We start from the raw sequence: 15,117 nt of genomic DNA, 5'->3' as shown, positions 1-15,117 counted from the left end.
GACAACTGCACGGCTGCGCAGTAAAAAGCAGCAAGCGCGCAATGCTAATTTCAATCACTCCTCTTTTTTGTAAGTCCTTTTCGTTTCTTACTTGTCTTCGGTTTGCGTTTCCGCTCTGCTATTCAGTCATTCTCTTCGTTGTGTTGTACTACACACTCTTATTCCCGAACAGGGGGGAGGTGCGCGGATGCCTGTGTGTGAGAGGGGGGGGGCTGAAGCTAAACGCCGACAACCCTTTTTTTTTTTTTTTTTTTTTTCGAGTTCCTTTCTTCTCTTTCTTCTCCTCCTCTTCTTCCGCCACGGCTCCTCTCCGTCTGCAAATAACACTTTGCAGTACTCGTGTTTTGTCCTTGCGTTGCCCATTGACGTCGTGCCGTTGAGAGGGTTTCGCGTTGGTGGTTTTGACATGTGCGCGGTCGATTGCGTTTTTTTTTTTTTTGATTTTTTCATTTTCACACTCATTTTCATCTTCCCGTCGTTGTTTCCATCGTCACAGACCATCAACCAAGACCAAAAACACTCCCAACAAGCAACAATGCCCTGCTCCAACGCTAACTGCTCCTGCGGCGCTGCCTGCCAGTGCGGCGACTCGTGCAAGTGCGGCGCTGCCGACACCACCGCCAAGGCATGCACCAAGGCTGGCTGCACCTGCGGCGCTGACTGCAAGTGCGGCGACTCGTGCAAGTGCGGCACTGCTGATGCCACCAAGGCCTGCACCAAGGCCGGCTGCGCTGGCTGCAAGTGCGGTGCCGCCTGCAAGTGCGGTGACACCTGCGATCAAGCCTGCGTCAAGGCGTGCACCAAGACTGGCTGCGCTGGCTGCGCATGTGGCGAAGCCTGCAAGTGCGGCGACACTTGCGATCAGGCTTGCGTGAAGGCATGCACCAAGGCCGGCTGCGCTGGCTGCAAGTGCGGTGCCGCTTGCAAGTGCGGCGACACCTGCGACCAAGCCTGCGTCAAGGCCTGCACCAAGACTGGCTGCGCTGGCTGCAAGTGCGGCGACTCTTGCAAGTGCGGCGATTCTTGCAAGTGCGGCTCTGCCAGCTCGTCCACTGAGTGCAAGTAAAAAAAAAAAAAAAAATCTGACAATGATTTTTGCTGCGAAAAGTTCGCTCGGCGTTGCTCCCAGTTTGCCCCCTCCCCGGCCACCGATGACGATGACGTACCCCATCGTGTTCTTGCTTGGTGTGCGTTCTTGTCCGTGTGTGTTGTGCCGATCACTTCACTGGAGCGATGTTTTTGTTCTTTTGCCTTTGTGTTCGCAGCAGATTTTGTTTGATTTTGAGTTTTTTAGTAATTTCCTTTTGTAATTTATATTTTCGTTTGCTTCGATCTATGGCCTCTCCACTCTTTCATTATTTTTTCTATTAGTTTCCATTCACCACCATGTCTGTGGACTGGACCACCGCGCCCGCGAGCGCTGTTCGGCAGCAGTTTGTCGACTTTTTCGTCTCAAAGGGCCACGAGTTTGTCCCTTCGTCGTCCGTCATTCCCCACGACGACCCGACGCTGCTCTTTGCCAACGCCGGCATGAACCAGGTACGAAAGGCCTCCTCCCCTCATGCATCATCAATCATCCATCGAGTGGGGGCTTTTTCAATGGGAGACAAGGACAGCATAATAAAAAATAAAAAACAAGGAATGGGGATTCCTCGTGTTGCAATGGTTCCACACTGCAAACCTCGTTGCGACTTGCTGTTGAGCTCCACATCGCGCTCTATTGGCGTCGCAAACCTTCGCAGTCTGGGACTTTGAGCAGTGCGCTCGCTTGCTTGTTGTTGGCGGCAGCGTCGTTCTCTGCCATGACGCAAGACAAAAAGGAAAAGGAAAAAAAAAAAAAAACCAGATCCTGCTTTTTTTTTTTTTTTTTTTTTTTAATGGAGGCCTTCCGTTGCTGATGCTCATTCACGGCAGATGCAAAATGGCATGAACATGTTTACTGCGACGTAGTTGGAAGATCGGGGGTTGGGAAAAGTGGCGACGAGACTCGTTGGATGCTGTTCCTCAATGGTTTTGCTCATAGTCCATCTCAATCACTCTGAGATGGTGCTCTGAGATGGTGCTCTGAGATGGTGCTCTGACATTCAAGGAACTAACCCTAACCCCCCGGTTTTGATTGACATGTTTCCCCCCCCCCTCACTCAGTTCAAGCCCGCCTTCCTCGGAACCGCCGACCCCAACTCTCGCATGGCCAAGTACCGCCGCACCGCCAACTCGCAAAAGTGCATCCGCGCTGGCGGCAAGCACAACGATCTCGAGGATGTCGGCAAGGACGTCTACCACCACACATTCTTTGAGATGCTGGGCAACTGGTCGTTTGGCGACTACTTCAAGAAGGAGGCCATCAGCTGGGCGTGGGAGCTCCTCACCGTCGTGTACAAGCTCGACCCCAACCGCCTGTACGTGACCTACTTTGGCGGCAACGAGAAGGCCGGTCTGGAGGCCGATCTCGAGGCTCGCGACATTTGGCTCAGCGTCGGCCTGCCCGCCGAGCGCGTCCTCCCCTACGGCATGAAGGAGAACTTCTGGGAGATGGGCGAGACTGGCCCGTGCGGTCCTTGCTCTGAAATCCACTTTGACCGCATTGGCGGCGGCCGCGACGCTGCGGCCCTCGTCAACGCCGACGACCCAGATGTGCTCGAAATCTGGAACTTGGTCTTTATTCAGTTCAACCGCGAGGTCGACCAGTCGCTCCGAAAACTGCCCCGCTGCCACGTCGATACCGGCATGGGTCTTGAGCGCATTGTCTCCGTCCTCCAGAACAAGCGCTCCAACTACGACACTGACGTCTTTGTGCCGTACTTTACCGCCATCCAGGCTGCCACCGGCATTCGCGCGTACACTGGCAAGGTTGGCGCTGACGACACTGACGGCCTGGACATGGCCTACCGCGTCGTTGCCGACCACATTCGCACCCTCACCATCGCCCTCGCCGACGGCGGCGCCCCCGGTCCCACCGGCCGCGACTATGTGCTCCGCCGCGTTCTCCGCCGCGCCGTCCGTTACTGCGCCGAGAAGCTTGGCGCCAAGCCCGGCTTCTTTGCCTCGCTCGTCGACGTTGTCGGCACCTCGCTCGGCGGCTTCTTCCCCGAGCTCGTTCGCTCGCCCCAGGACATTAAGGACATTATCAACGAGGAGGAGGCGCAATTCCGCAAGACCCTCGACCGCGGCAAGCGCCTGTTTGAGCGCGCTGCCGCCGCGTCCAAGAACGGCGTCATTGAGGGCCTCGTTGCCTGGCGCCTGTACGACACGTACGGCTTCCCCCTCGATCTCACCGAGCTGATGGCCGCCGAGCTCAAGCTCACCATCGACAAGCCCGGCTTCAAGATTGCCGAGGCCGACGCCAAGGAGGCTTCCAAGGGCAAGGTCGACGAGGCCGAGGAGACGGTCGTGCTCGACGTCCACAACATTAGCGCCCTCAAGGACAAGGGTGTCCCCGCCACCGACGACTCGCCCAAGTTCAACTACCGCTCGGAGAACGACAAGTACACGTTCGAGTCTGCAGTCGGCTCGATCGTTGCCATTGCTCTCGGCAAGGAGCTCGTCTCGACCGTCGACTTTGAGTCGCTCAAGGGCGCCAAGGTCGGCATTGTCCTCGACAAGACCAACTTTTACGCCGAGCAGGGCGGCCAGATTTTCGACACTGGCTTTGCCACGCGCGTCGACAACGAGGCGTCCGAGTTTGCCATCGAGAGCGTCAAGGTCTACGGCCCGTACGTGCTCCACGTCGGTCGCCTTCAGGGCGGCTCGCTCTCCATTGGCGACAAGCTCACGCTCAGCATTGACGACATTCGCCGTCTCCCCATCATGGCCAACCACACCACCACGCACATGCTGAACTTTGCCCTGCGCGAGGTCCTCGGCAACAGCGTCGACCAGAAGGGCTCGCTCGTCCGCCCCGACAACTTCCGCTTTGACTTTAGCCACCCCAAGGCCGTCTCGACCGAGGAGCTCCGCAAGATTGAGAAGATTGTCAACGACATTATTGAAAAGAACGAGACCGTCTACCGCGTCCCGACCGCACTGCACCTTGCCAAGGAGGTTGCCGGCCTGCGCGCCGTCTTTGACGAGGTCTACCCCGACCCCGTCCGCGTCGTGTCTGTCGGCGTCCCCGTCGAGAAGCTCCTCGCCGACCCGGCGTCCGCTTCCTGGAAGGGCTACTCGATCGAGTTCTGCGGCGGCACGCACATTGACCGCACCCGCGACGCCCGTCGCTTTGCCATCTTCCGCGAGGAGGGCATTGCCAAGGGCATCCGCCGCATCTCGGGCATCACCGGCAAGGAGGCCATCGAGGCCTACAAGACTGCCGACAAGCTCGAGGCCAAGGTCAAGCAGGTTTCCGAAATCCCCATCGGCCAACTCGGTCGCGAGCTTCCCTCCCTCATCGAGTCGGTTGACACTGCCGTCATCCCCAGCTTCCGCAAGGACGAGATCAAGGCCGCCATTGCTGCCATCAGCAAGCGCGTGAGCGACCATGAGAAGGCCCAGCAAGCCGAGCAGACCAAGATTGTACGTTCAGAAGAAGAAAAAAAAGGGATGGTGTGAAGGCTATGAAGGTGGTGTTTGTGAGCTGACTTTTTTTTTTTTGTTTTTTGAACACTGTTCTCCTCAAACAGGCCACTGCTGCTGTCAAGGAGCGTATTGATGCTGGCGCCCCCTTCGTTGTTGCCTTTGTTGACATTAACGGCAACCGCAAGGTACGGCGCACGCGTTTATTGAGTCGAGTCCATTCATTTTGTCGGCTGTTTCTCACATCTTGGTCTGTTTTTTTTTGTTTTACTCTTTTTGAAATTGACAGGCCATGTCTGCTGGTCTGAGCGCTGCCAAGGACGCCGCTGGTCTCCTTGTCTCCAAGGACGGCGATTCCATCATTGCTGTTGCCAGCGTGCCCAAGGTGAGACACAGTTTTCTTAATTGGCGTGTTGAGGTGACCGTTTCGTATTCTCACTCGCTCTTTTGCTTTTCGATCTCTCTGCCAGGCACTGGTTGGCAAGATTAAGGCTGGCGAGTGGGTTACCGAGGCTGTCAAGAGCCTCAGCAACACCAAGACCGGTGGTGCTGACACTGTTGGCCAGGCCAGCGGCACTGGCAGCGATCACGCTGCAGTCATCGACGCTGCTACCAAGTTTGCTGCTGCACGCCTGCAGTAAAACAAACAAAAACAAACATTGAGTGCGTTTTCGTTTCCATCGAATCGTCGTGTTGCCTTGCCCGTCTTGGATTCCTTCTCGCTTTGTCACTTGAATATCATGCAATGAAGTCAAACGAGTGCACTAGACAAACAGCAACCGGGGAGATTGTTTATGTACGAACGAAACGAAACGAAACGAAACGAAACGACGAAAAATTGTGGCAGAAAAAGCCTAAGAGGTGAGCTTTTCGCGTGAAGATTCGCTGAGTAGATTCTTTGGTCGTGTCTTGAACAAGAGTTTGTGGTGTACAATCGCCGCAATCTCGTATTCTGTTGATGTGGATGCTGCAGGGTGCTGCGGACTTGGCTGCGGGTGTGATGGCGGCTCTATTTGCATGGCATTGTTGTCTAAATCGCCAATCAATCCAAAAAACAAACAAGAAGAGTTGGTACCAAAATTCAATAACATACAAGTCTCGTGCAGCGGGAGGTCGGTGTCCTGCGCACTTGTGCTGATGCACAAAACATTTGGCGGGAGATTCATCGTTTTGGCGCCATTTTTCCTTGTGCTGCCACCCGTGCCCAGTCTTCCTCTTCTCTTCTCTGCCAACAGGCCACAATCACTGACCATTATTCTGAGGCGTGTCACTCGTTTGCGAATGAGCGGCGTCCGTGGTGCTTGTTTTGCGGCGCATGACTGCGATCGGCGTCTTCAACGGAGTGACCTTCCCGACCAGCATCTGCTGCCCGATGGTGAGGTTTGGATTGCCCTGTCAATTGGCAAGGTTAACACGTCAGCTTGTTATTTCTCGTGTTGGATGCTCGATGGGGACATTGCTCTTCGGCAACGCGCTCTTTGCTTGCCTTGTCGTCGAACGCGAGCATTCCCGCCGTGAGACCGTCCAGTTCGGGCGCCTTGCTGGACACGACGCCCTGCAGCTCGACAATCACCCAATCCGTGTCAAAGTTGATATTCTGCGGTGCATTCAACCGCGCTTCCGGCGACAACCGGACCGGAATGACTGTCATTCGAAGCCAGATACAAGTTTACAAGTGTAACGAATTGAGAACTGAGCTGCTCAGAAACCAAAGACAGTAACCACCAGATTTTCAGCCTGATGATGATGATGATGATGATTTCAGTCTATTTTAGTTTGATTCATTTTTTTAGCCATGACCAGTGCAGGCAGTGCGACGGTTGTGCTTGGAGCGCAGTGGGGCGACGAAGGCAAGGGCAAGCTGGTCGACATTCTGGCGCTCCACTCGGACGTCGTCTGCCGCTGCCAGGTGAGTGAATGGCATCGTTGTTCCTTGACTACTCTGATGATGCGACCGAGTGAAGAGGAGACTGGCAGCTTGTGGTAAGCGGGGGGGTGGGGAAAGCGAGCACAGCGCAACACATGCTAGGTGGAACCGCACTCTTGGGGTCATCCCCCCTTCGCACTAGCCGCCACCCCGCTCAAGTCAGACCCCCCCCCCTCCCCTAAAGCACCAACATCAATGACGATTGATACGCCGAGAGTAGAGTCCCGGAACACAACAGCGAGCACAGAGAGCGAGAGCAGCGCACTGAGCGAGATCTTGCTTTTTTTTTTTTTTTGGTTCTTTTTCCCCCCTCGTGGAGCCGCTCCAATGCAATCCACTCGAAATCCACTTGTCACCCACCTGCAGCTCTCAATGCAAAAAAGAACTACACCCAACTTGTTGATGATGGATTTTTGGTTGTCGCGAGGCTGTTTTCGTTCGCTGTGCTGTCTGAGAGAACGAGCTGACAAGTTTGTGTTTGACATGTTTTGTGCTTTTGGGGTTTGTGCTTTTTGGGGTTTGCCAGGGCGGTAACAATGCAGGCCACACGATCGTGGTCGACGGAGTCATGTACGACTTCCACCTGCTGCCATCGGGCATCATCAACGTCGATGCGACCAGCGTCATTGGCAACGGCGTCGTCATCCACCTGCCGGGCATGTTCGAGGAGATTGAGAAGAACGTCCTCAAAGGTAGATTTAGAACCTGGCAGTGACATGGAGAGAGCCGGGATTGTTGGGTTGAACACACTTGCTGGTCCAGCAGCAAGCTGGTGGAGGCGGTTTTTCTCACCAATAGTGTCTCGTGTCTCGACGCAGGACTCGTCGGCTGGGAGCAGCGTTTGATCGTCTCGGATCGTGCGCACCTCGTGTTTGACTTCCATCAAACCATCGACGGGCTTCAGGAGCTCGAGAAGGGCCGTGGCAGGTTGGTGGTGGCAGCAAGCCTGCTGCTTGCTTGTTCTCGACTTCTGAGCGGAATTGTTGGCTCACGTCTCCTTTTGCATTTTGTGTCGCACGCAGCCTCGGCACCACCAAGAAGGGCATTGGTCCGTGCTACACTTCCAAGGCCAGCCGCACGGGTATCCGTGTTGGCATGCTTGTGCACGATTTTGAGGGCTTCATCACTGCGTTCCGCACTGAGGTTGCCAGCGCTCAAAAGCGATGGCCCATCTTTCAAAGTCGACGTGGACGCTGAGATTGAGCGCTACCGGGTGAGGTCTATGGGAGTCGAGCAAGACCAATGTTTGGGCCTGTGTCTTCTGTCTTTTCTTTCCTCCAAATTTCTCACGCCGACTTTCTTTTGATGTGTGGCAGAGTCTCGCTGAGCGCGTGCGCCCGTTGGTCAAGGACACTGTGTACTACCTGCACGATGCCCTCGTCAACAAGAACAAGCGAGTTCTCATCGAGGGTGCCAACGCTGCCTTGCTCGATCTTGATTTCGGTGCGCAGTTGTGTTTTGTTCTCGGTTTTTTTTGGCAATTGTTGCTGCTTGCTTCCACTCATCTGCAAGGCCTTCCCACCGTGCAATTCATGATACAGGCACCTACCCTTACGTCACTTCCTCCAACTGCACCGTCGGTGGCGCATGCACTGGCCTCGGCGTCCCACCGCGCGCCATCAAGCAAGTGTTTGGCGTCGTCAAGGCCTACACCACCCGTGTCGGCGATGGCGCCTTCCCCACAGAGCAGCTGAACGTTGTTGGCGAGACCCTGCAGCAGGTCGGACGCGAGTACGGCGTCACCACTGGCCGAAAACGCCGATGCGGCTGGCTCGACTTGGTGGTCGTCAAGTACGCGCACATGATCAACGCGTTTGACGGCATTGCGCTGACCAAGCTCGACATTCTCGACTCGTTCGAGACCATCAAGATTGGTGTTGCCTACAAGCACAAGGGTGCGCTTCTCGACGCCTTCCCCGGCAACCTTGCGGTGCTCGGTGAGGTCGAAGTCGAGTACATTGAGATGCCCGGCTGGAAGTGCGACATTTCCGGCGTTCGTCAGTTCAGTGCACTCCCCGTTAACGCTCAAAACTATGTTCGCAAGATTGAGGAGCTGTCAGGAGTGAAGGGTAAGGAAGGGGTTGCGGTTTTTTGCTGTGTTGATATTTTCTTGTACTGTGGATGCGTGCGACTGATTTCATTTCTCTTTTGTTGTCCTAGTTCGCTGGGTCGGCGTTGGACAAGCGCGTGACGCCATGATTGAGCTTGCATGAACTTGACGTTCGCAACGCTGGCAGTTGTTTTTGATGTTTTTTTCGTCCTTTTTTGTGGTGTTTTTGTTGTTGTTGTTGATGTTGTTGATGTTGTTGTTGTTATGCATGGCCTTTCTTCCGTTTGCCTCTTTTGTGATTGAACTCTGTCAAATGTACTGTATGGAGGCACAAATCCCCCTTGGCGCACGACGAGATCCTTTTTTTTTTTTTACCTCGTTCGCCTCTTCTCCTTCTCCTTCTCCTTCTCTCTCTTACCAGTAGAACGCACCTTTATCATACATGTATTCCCTGATCATCCATCGTACATTCGAGTTTTGCACTTGCTTCGATTTTCCCGCCACATTTCACTCTTTCATTTTTGTTTCAATTGTTTCAATTGTTTCAATGGGTAAAAACGAAGCACAAATTCAACTTCAACTCATCCACACAACGTGTTTCTATGCAATGAAGAAGTCTATCGAGAACAACAAACGAGTCAAAGCCAAAAGTGAATGAAGTGATTGAAGTGAAGTGAATGGAAGAAAGAGGAAGAAGGCGAGATCTCTTCCTTCTTTTGCCCCTTTTGCCCCCTTCCCCCCAATGACGACGACGCTCTCTCTCTCTCTGGCATGTTCAGAACGAGGTGCCTACTGTTCGTGCCATTGCTCACTCACCTTGATGCTCGCCTTTCGCAGCGCAACCGGTCTTCAATCCAGCTGCTGCTGGTGCGCCAGGTGGTGCTCCGCGTCCCACGATGGGCATGCCTGCCGTCGCTCGCCCGCCTGCGTTCGGCCAGATCGGAGGTGCTGCTGGTGCTGCTCCTGTTGGTGCCATGCCTGCGATGGGCGCGCTCGGTGGAGGCGCTGCTCGGCCGCTCGGTGGCTTGGGAATGGGCGGTCTCGGTGCTGCTGCTCCTCCTGGCGCTGCTGGCGGGCTTGGTCTTGGTGCGCTCGGTGCTGCTAGGCCAACACTCGGTGGTGCTGCGCCTGGTCTAGGCGGAATGCCAGCAATGGGTGCTCCTCGTCCGACGCTTGGTGGCATTGGCGCTGCTGCTGCTGCTGCTCCGGGAGCTGGTATTGGTCTTCCCGGTGCTGCTGCTGCGGGTGCTGCTCCAGCTGCAGGTGGCATTCCTTCGCTTGGCGCAGGTCTTGCTCCTCGACCTGTCGGCGCGGTCGGCGCTGTCGGCGCTGCGCCAGGCGCACTTGGCGGTGTTCCGACTCTTGGTGCCGGCGCGCCCCGCCCTGCGATGGGATTGCCTGGTGCTGTTGGTGTTCCGGCTGCCGGTGCTGTTGGTGTTCCGGCTGCCGGTGCTGTTGGTGTTCCGGCTGCCGGTGCTGTTGCTGCTGCTGCGCCTGGTCTCGGTGCTGCTGCGCCTGGTCTCGGTGGTGCTGGCGCGCTCGGCGCTCCTCGTCCCACGCTTGGCGCCGCTGCACCTGGCGCGCTCCCTGCTGCCGGTGCTCTTGGTGGTGTCGGCGCACTCGGCGCACTCGGCGCCCCTCGTCCCGCGCTTGGAGCACCGGCGCTTGGCGCTGCTGCAGTTGGTGCCGCCGCACCTGCTGCTCTCGGCGCTGGAGCTGCTGCGGCTGCAGCTCCTGCTGCTGCACCCGTTCCTGCCAGCGCCATTGCCAACTCGGATCTCAAAAATCTCTCCGTCGAAGACATTGTGAACAAGTGGACTCGCGAGCTCGAGGAAATGGTCAACACATTCAACACCCAAGCCATCGAAGTGGCCGAGTGGGACAAGATGCTTGTCGACAATGGCGAGCAGGTGAGGGGATTTGTTTTCATCCTTCTTTTTTTTTTCTTCTTCTGTTGCATTGGATGCATTTTCTAACCTTGTCAAAAATGCGTGCTCTATGCTTACAGATCATCAACTTGCACAAGGAGGTGGAGCGCATCCAGTCGTCCCAGAAGGACTTGGATCAGCGCGTCGAGTACATTTACACACAACAGCGCGAACTCGGCCAGTTGCTCGAATCGCTTGAGGGTGATGTTGACCAGCTTTACAACAAGGCTCGGTCTGTTCCCCATGCCGACCGCGCCCGTCAACGAACGTGAGTACTGTTTGGGTGGTGGCATTTTTCTTGCTTCTTGTAGCAGCACACTTCGCCGATCGCTCACTCTTGGAGCGGTTCTACCACTTGAAATCACTCTCCTCAGATTCCAACTTGCTGAAAGTATGAACGCCCAGCTCGATGAAATGTCAAAGTCACTCAAGGAAATGATTTCGAGTTTGAACCAGTCGACTGGTGCTCAACGCGACGAGGCCATTCCAGTAAGCACCCGCATGCTTCTGTGATCCCAAGGTTTATGTGTGTGTGCTGCGGATTTTTTTTTTCGTTTGGATGGGGTCCCCCCCCCCCCCCCCGCGTCCCGCCCCCTCTTTGTTTGACAGATCCACCAAATTCTGCAGATTCTTGGCAACCACGTCAACGCCTTGCAGTCGATCGATCGAAATGCAGCCCATCTTGGCACCCAGTTGCAGATGGTGCAACAAGAGAATCTTCAAAAGATGAACCAATATGCTCGCATTCAATCCCACCGAGGATTGTAAAGGGACAACCCAAATGTGTGTTTTGTGTGACAGTTACTGAAAACTTAGTTTTTACCAAAATCCGATATTCTCTTAACAGTCAGATTCCGACTCGCTTTTGTTGTTCTGCAACTGTTTCACTCGCCGTCTTCCTTTTCCATCCCAAAATTTAACAAATGACCGGGAGGGCACGAGCAGGTCAAGCAAGCAACAAAAACGATTCTAACTCTTTTTTTATGATAACAACACACGCAATGCCAACCGTGTTAATCGCCTCGCCAGTTGTGTTTGCATTCCATATTGGAGCATCGCAAGAAGATGGTCATGGGCTCGTCTGCCGAGCGCGTTTGTACTTGGCGGTAGTACGCCTTTGTGTGTCCGCACTTTGGGCAGTTGGCTACATCAAACAAAAAACCAAACGAGAAAACAGGGGGGGGGGGAAACGAACGTGTGATTCGCCATCCGTGTGAATACTTGCATCAACAGCATCCTTGTGATCATGATCACCACTTCCACATGCGTGTAAATCGCATCGATACCCCAGCGACCAAATCCGAGTGCACAACTTTTCGCTTTACCATCGGTTTGGTCGACGTTGTCCCAGTCACTCTCGCGGCCCATCACATCATCGACCTCCTTCTTGTTCATTTCGCGCATGTTTCCAATCTGTCAATGCAAAATCGCACAGTTTTCCGTTGAGTTTTGTTTCAGCCGGCAGTCCAATGCCGATGACTGTGGACGAGGATTGGCAGCAAGCATCCGACGCGCCACGTTTCGCCCGTTCCCAGCCACGCTTCAGTTCAGTTCACTCAAACTGGCATTCTGCATCAGTCTTCATGCTATTCACGTCTTAGGTGGTTCTTACCATGGATTGGACTTGGTATACGTATGGACATGTGGCGCAGCGGAACATGACGTTCTCCCTCTGTCCAACCGAGCAATGACAAGCCAGCAAAATGAGCATCATGCATCGCAATGGTGAATCATCACAACGGAACGGAGGGGCCGAGTGGGGATGGAGGGGACCGTTGTTACCGAGTCTTGGTAGGTTCCAGCGACGAGCAGGTTGGAGCAAGTGGGGCAAAAGACGAGCATGGTTCAAAAGTAATGGAGTAAATAGACTGAGAATTAGAGTAAGTAGATACTGTGTCTGGATGTTCTAAAGGATGGAGTGAATGGAAGGTGGAGATTTGGATGCAACGCAACAACAACAAGCTTATCGAATTGTCAAGTTTTGAAAAACCGTGAGTGTCAGTTGCATGAGCCGCTACATGCTGTAACATGCACTGCAGGATCAAGACAAATTCAGGCAACAATTAAGGGAAGACGCCGTGCTGCTCGGATCACTTTCCGGTGAGCGATGCGCGATGCGGCAACCGCTTGCTCAAAATCTCATAATCGGCTTCGTCATCGTCGCACTGACTCGGTGAAATTTCGTCAATTTCGTAGCTGATGGTGGTTGAACGACGTGGGGACAAAGGCCAAGTCGAAGACAAGATCATGCGATGACGCAACATTGAACAAAAGCACGTAAACGATGAAGTGTGATTGTGAGTTTTCAGTTACAATTGCAAGCCTTGCATCCTCCCAGAGAGCAATGCCCGCTTACTTTAGTATGGTGCGATAGAATTTAATGGCGGAAGTGTTGGCTGTATCGCAGACCGACACCAACGAAACCACGTCGGAAACAAAAGTCAGACCAAACATTGCCACCAAAAGGCAGTGCAATCGCACTCGCGTTCTTGCTGTATGCAAGTTGACAAGCAGGTTTTGAAAATCCACATACCTTGAAAAACGGTCAGCATGCTCTTGAGCATCTTCTCCTGTATGCCAATCAGTTCGATGATTTGCATCATGAACTTGCCCAGTCCCTTCCGTTGGACAGGCTCTGATAGTTGAATCTCATAACTACCAATGCGAGGCCGATAATGCAAGCGTGAGATTCTCCACAGCAACACCAACAGCGAGGGTTGAAAAATCCAACCAATCCCCATCAGTGCATTCGTTCGTTCGCAAGCAATGTACCAATAAATCACGGGTATTTGGGCCTCGTCGGCGGTGCTTTCAAAGTCAAATCGAAAGTGCACAAACGCCACGAGCTGGCCAGGCGCACCGTCAGCAGACGATTGGCTTCGTGCTAGCAAGAATCGTGCCGTGTCCTCCTTCAGCTCGGTTCGCTTGCGCTGGTCGCTCCAACCCCAGCTGCTCGCATTATACCTTTTCAGCAAAGCAGTGCACGTACGGAAATCATCGACAGCGCTTGTCAGCGACCGGCTACGGCCGAAATGCAACGGTGGCGGTTTTTGGCGGGAAACGTTGACAGCCGCATGCTTCCCCATCTCCTTCTGCATCTGCATCTACGTGCAAAGCCCGCCTTACATTGTCTCCATGTTCGTCTTTGTCAAGTTGAAGCAGAATTCCATGTCCTCCTTGGACAGCTCGCTCGCGTGGCGCGTTGAGAGTGCAACATCGAGCCTACGTTTTTCCCGCCAAAGCCAGATGATCAGTTCTCTCCATTCAGCAGCACCCCGTTCTCGTATCGTTCGAATCAAGACATGTTCTGTGATCTACATCAACGAGTGGGTTATTACCCGTTGCGGTTGAACTTGGAGAATGGCTTGAGCTTGTCCAGATAGCTCGTGTTTGCATTGGCGAGATCGAGCAGCTTCTGGTGCTCCCTCAATCCCTGTCAAAATCCAACCAAAGACCAATGAATGGTGTTTGAGTATGTTTGCATGATCATGAAGCAATTGCTCTGTCCATCAATCACAAAACCTTGGGCGTTTTCATCGACGATGGAAATGGAAAGAAGACTGAGCGTGCTCAGATTTTTTTGTCGATTCGATAGTGACTTGGAGCATCTGAGCCTTGCCAACTCTGACAACGGCAACACCAACACATCTTCACTCGTCCTTGCCATAGAGTGCTGTCTGTCTGAGATTTGTAACGGAAACGACCACTCTTCATTCGTTCTCCAAAATCCCGCTACAAGACCAATTCCCTCGTCCCCAAAGTCACCTCGATCCGCTGTACCAAGTCCTCCTGGCAGTTTCAACCCAAGCATCATCATCATCACCATTATCATCACCATCATCAGTCCGAGTCAGAAGAGAATGGCATTGGCGCTACATGCCTCTAGCGCTCGCACGATGGCAGCTGCAATCGCAGCTATCCGGCTCACCACCCATCCACGGTTGTTCTCGACGTCATTTCCAAGATCATCATCATCATCATCATCGTCGTCGTCCACAGGCCCCAAGCGGAATGCGGACGGCACACTGCGAACACACTACTCGGTGCTCGGATTGCGACCAACAGCGACGCAGGCCGAGATCAAGCAGCGCTTCTACCAGCTCTCCAAGCAGCTGCATCCGGACGTGAACAAGGCAGAGGACTCGCACATGCAGTTTACAGAGCTCAGCGAGGCGTACTCGGTGCTGAGCAGCTACGAAATGCGCCAAAAGTACGATCGGAGCTTGCGGCTCGAGCAGGCGACCTGGCGACCTGCCGCCTCCCAGCAGGGAGGGCAACACCGCAAAGGCCAGAACAGCTCGGCTCATGACGACAGTACATCCAGCACCAATCCATCGAGCAAAGGCCCGGCTCAAGGATCGCAAAAGTACTCGAGTGAAGACCGCGCGCGGTTCAAGTTCAACTTTGAGGAACACTACCGCCATCACTATGGCCAGGAAACGCGCGGCACCACCGGCGATGCGCAAAATCAACACTGGGATCCACACGTCTGGGAGAATCTCTACCGCGAGACGGCCAAGCAGAACAAGCGCGATGCGGTCGAGTTTGCCAAGCTGAACAAGTCGCCGCTTCTGCTTGTTGGCGCCATCACCATCGGCTGTCTCCTCGCAGCCGAAGCAGCCAGGTCATGGCTTCGGTATCAGCGCGACAAGCAAGACAAGGTCGCAAGTTAGAGGGGTGCAAACCGACATGTACGAAAATTG

General features: G+C 54.2%; 8 protein-coding genes across 8 annotated transcripts; 5 read left to right on the top strand and 3 right to left on the bottom strand.

The window, feature by feature from the left end:
• The first annotated feature begins 49 nt into the window (after window positions 1–49).
• On the top strand, window positions 50–1,336 carry CAOG_09006 (hypothetical protein). The gene is made up of 2 exons (XM_011272391.1): window positions 50–69; window positions 497–1,336. Exon 2 carries the CDS (start codon window positions 536–538, stop codon window positions 1,064–1,066), a length of 531 nt encoding a protein of 176 aa, XP_011270693.1. The 5' UTR covers window positions 50–69; window positions 497–535; the 3' UTR covers window positions 1,067–1,336.
• CAOG_09005 (alanyl-tRNA synthetase) lies at window positions 1,318–5,294 on the top strand. Its single transcript, XM_011272390.1, has 5 exons — window positions 1,318–1,539; window positions 2,146–4,509; window positions 4,617–4,697; window positions 4,799–4,894; window positions 4,980–5,294. The coding sequence occupies exons 1-5, from the start codon at window positions 1,387–1,389 to the stop codon at window positions 5,148–5,150; spliced, it is 2,865 nt and encodes a 954-aa protein (XP_011270692.1). The 5' UTR covers window positions 1,318–1,386; the 3' UTR covers window positions 5,151–5,294.
• A 17-nt stretch (window positions 5,295–5,311) lies between these two features.
• Window positions 5,312–6,199, bottom strand: CAOG_06792 (hypothetical protein). Its single transcript, XM_004344363.2, has 3 exons — window positions 5,996–6,199; window positions 5,760–5,901; window positions 5,312–5,539 (listed from the first exon to the last, which is right to left on the bottom strand). Exons 1-3 carry the CDS (start codon window positions 6,158–6,160, stop codon window positions 5,364–5,366), a joined length of 483 nt encoding a protein of 160 aa, XP_004344413.2. The 5' UTR covers window positions 6,161–6,199; the 3' UTR covers window positions 5,312–5,363.
• A 93-nt stretch (window positions 6,200–6,292) lies between these two features.
• CAOG_06791 (adenylosuccinate synthetase isozyme 2) lies at window positions 6,293–8,649 on the top strand (the record flags this gene model as incomplete). The annotated part of the gene is made up of 8 exons (XM_004344362.2): window positions 6,293–6,418; window positions 6,963–7,128; window positions 7,255–7,363; window positions 7,459–7,517; window positions 7,588–7,649; window positions 7,753–7,879; window positions 7,978–8,505; window positions 8,597–8,649. Exons 1-8 carry the CDS (start codon window positions 6,305–6,307, stop codon window positions 8,647–8,649), a joined length of 1,218 nt encoding a protein of 405 aa, XP_004344412.1. The 5' UTR covers window positions 6,293–6,304.
• Window positions 8,650–9,015: 366 nt separating this feature from the next.
• CAOG_06790 (hypothetical protein) lies at window positions 9,016–11,273 on the top strand. The gene is made up of 5 exons (XM_004344361.2): window positions 9,016–9,037; window positions 9,324–10,396; window positions 10,495–10,682; window positions 10,789–10,903; window positions 11,024–11,273. The coding sequence occupies exons 1-5, from the start codon at window positions 9,034–9,036 to the stop codon at window positions 11,180–11,182; spliced, it is 1,539 nt and encodes a 512-aa protein (XP_004344411.2). The 5' UTR covers window positions 9,016–9,033; the 3' UTR covers window positions 11,183–11,273.
• A 154-nt stretch (window positions 11,274–11,427) lies between these two features.
• On the bottom strand, window positions 11,428–12,256 carry CAOG_06789 (hypothetical protein; the record flags this gene model as incomplete). Its single annotated transcript, XM_004344360.1, has 4 exons — window positions 11,428–11,558; window positions 11,740–11,827; window positions 12,027–12,086; window positions 12,197–12,256. 4 exons carry the CDS (start codon window positions 12,254–12,256, stop codon window positions 11,428–11,430), a joined length of 339 nt encoding a protein of 112 aa, XP_004344410.1.
• Window positions 12,257–12,504: 248 nt separating this feature from the next.
• CAOG_06788 (hypothetical protein) lies at window positions 12,505–13,951 on the bottom strand (the record flags this gene model as incomplete). The annotated part of the gene is made up of 7 exons (XM_004344359.1): window positions 12,505–12,610; window positions 12,771–12,810; window positions 12,948–13,069; window positions 13,187–13,435; window positions 13,541–13,636; window positions 13,753–13,847; window positions 13,937–13,951. The coding sequence occupies 7 exons, from the start codon at window positions 13,949–13,951 to the stop codon at window positions 12,505–12,507; spliced, it is 723 nt and encodes a 240-aa protein (XP_004344409.1).
• A 200-nt stretch (window positions 13,952–14,151) lies between these two features.
• CAOG_06787 (hypothetical protein) lies at window positions 14,152–15,087 on the top strand (the record flags this gene model as incomplete). Its single annotated transcript, XM_004344358.2, has 2 exons — window positions 14,152–14,354; window positions 14,414–15,087. The coding sequence occupies exons 1-2, from the start codon at window positions 14,291–14,293 to the stop codon at window positions 15,085–15,087; spliced, it is 738 nt and encodes a 245-aa protein (XP_004344408.1). The 5' UTR covers window positions 14,152–14,290.
• Between the last annotated feature and the right edge of the window lie 30 nt (window positions 15,088–15,117).

The sequence above is a fragment of the Capsaspora owczarzaki genome (genome assembly GCF_000151315.2).
Source record: "Capsaspora owczarzaki ATCC 30864 unplaced genomic scaffold supercont2.12, whole genome shotgun sequence".
In the NCBI taxonomy this organism is placed as follows: domain Eukaryota; class Filasterea; order Ministeriida; family Capsasporidae; genus Capsaspora; species Capsaspora owczarzaki.
The sequence above is the reverse complement of the archived record's forward strand: the minus strand, read 5'-3'. Positions and strand labels throughout refer to the sequence as shown.

What these genes read in the sequence shown, in the direction of transcription:
- CAOG_06792 (XM_004344363.2), bottom strand. Translation starts at nt 6,160, where the DNA reads ATGACAGTCATTCCGGTCCGGTTGTCGCCGGAAGCGCGGTTGAATGCA. An exon ending in TGCTCGCGTTCGACGACAAG is followed by an intron (nt 5,902 to 5,995) that starts GCAAGCAAAGAG and finishes GCCAATTGACAG; the next exon opens with GGCAATCCAAACCTCACCAT. An exon ending in TGACACGCCTCAGAATAATG is followed by an intron (nt 5,540 to 5,759) that starts GTCAGTGATTGT and finishes TTGGCGATTTAG; the next exon opens with ACAACAATGCCATGCAAATA.
- CAOG_09006 (XM_011272391.1), top strand. Translation starts at nt 536, where the DNA reads ATGCCCTGCTCCAACGCTAACTGCTCCTGCGGCGCTGCCTGCCAGTGC.
- CAOG_06790 (XM_004344361.2), top strand. An exon ending in TTGTCGACAATGGCGAGCAG is followed by an intron (nt 10,397 to 10,494) that starts GTGAGGGGATTT and finishes CTATGCTTACAG; the next exon opens with ATCATCAACTTGCACAAGGA. An exon ending in GACCGCGCCCGTCAACGAAC is followed by an intron (nt 10,683 to 10,788) that starts GTGAGTACTGTT and finishes CACTCTCCTCAG; the next exon opens with ATTCCAACTTGCTGAAAGTA.
- CAOG_09005 (XM_011272390.1), top strand. Translation starts at nt 1,387, where the DNA reads ATGTCTGTGGACTGGACCACCGCGCCCGCGAGCGCTGTTCGGCAGCAG. An exon ending in CCAACGCCGGCATGAACCAG is followed by an intron (nt 1,540 to 2,145) that starts GTACGAAAGGCC and finishes CCCCTCACTCAG; the next exon opens with TTCAAGCCCGCCTTCCTCGG. An exon ending in CTGTTGCCAGCGTGCCCAAG is followed by an intron (nt 4,895 to 4,979) that starts GTGAGACACAGT and finishes TCTCTCTGCCAG; the next exon opens with GCACTGGTTGGCAAGATTAA.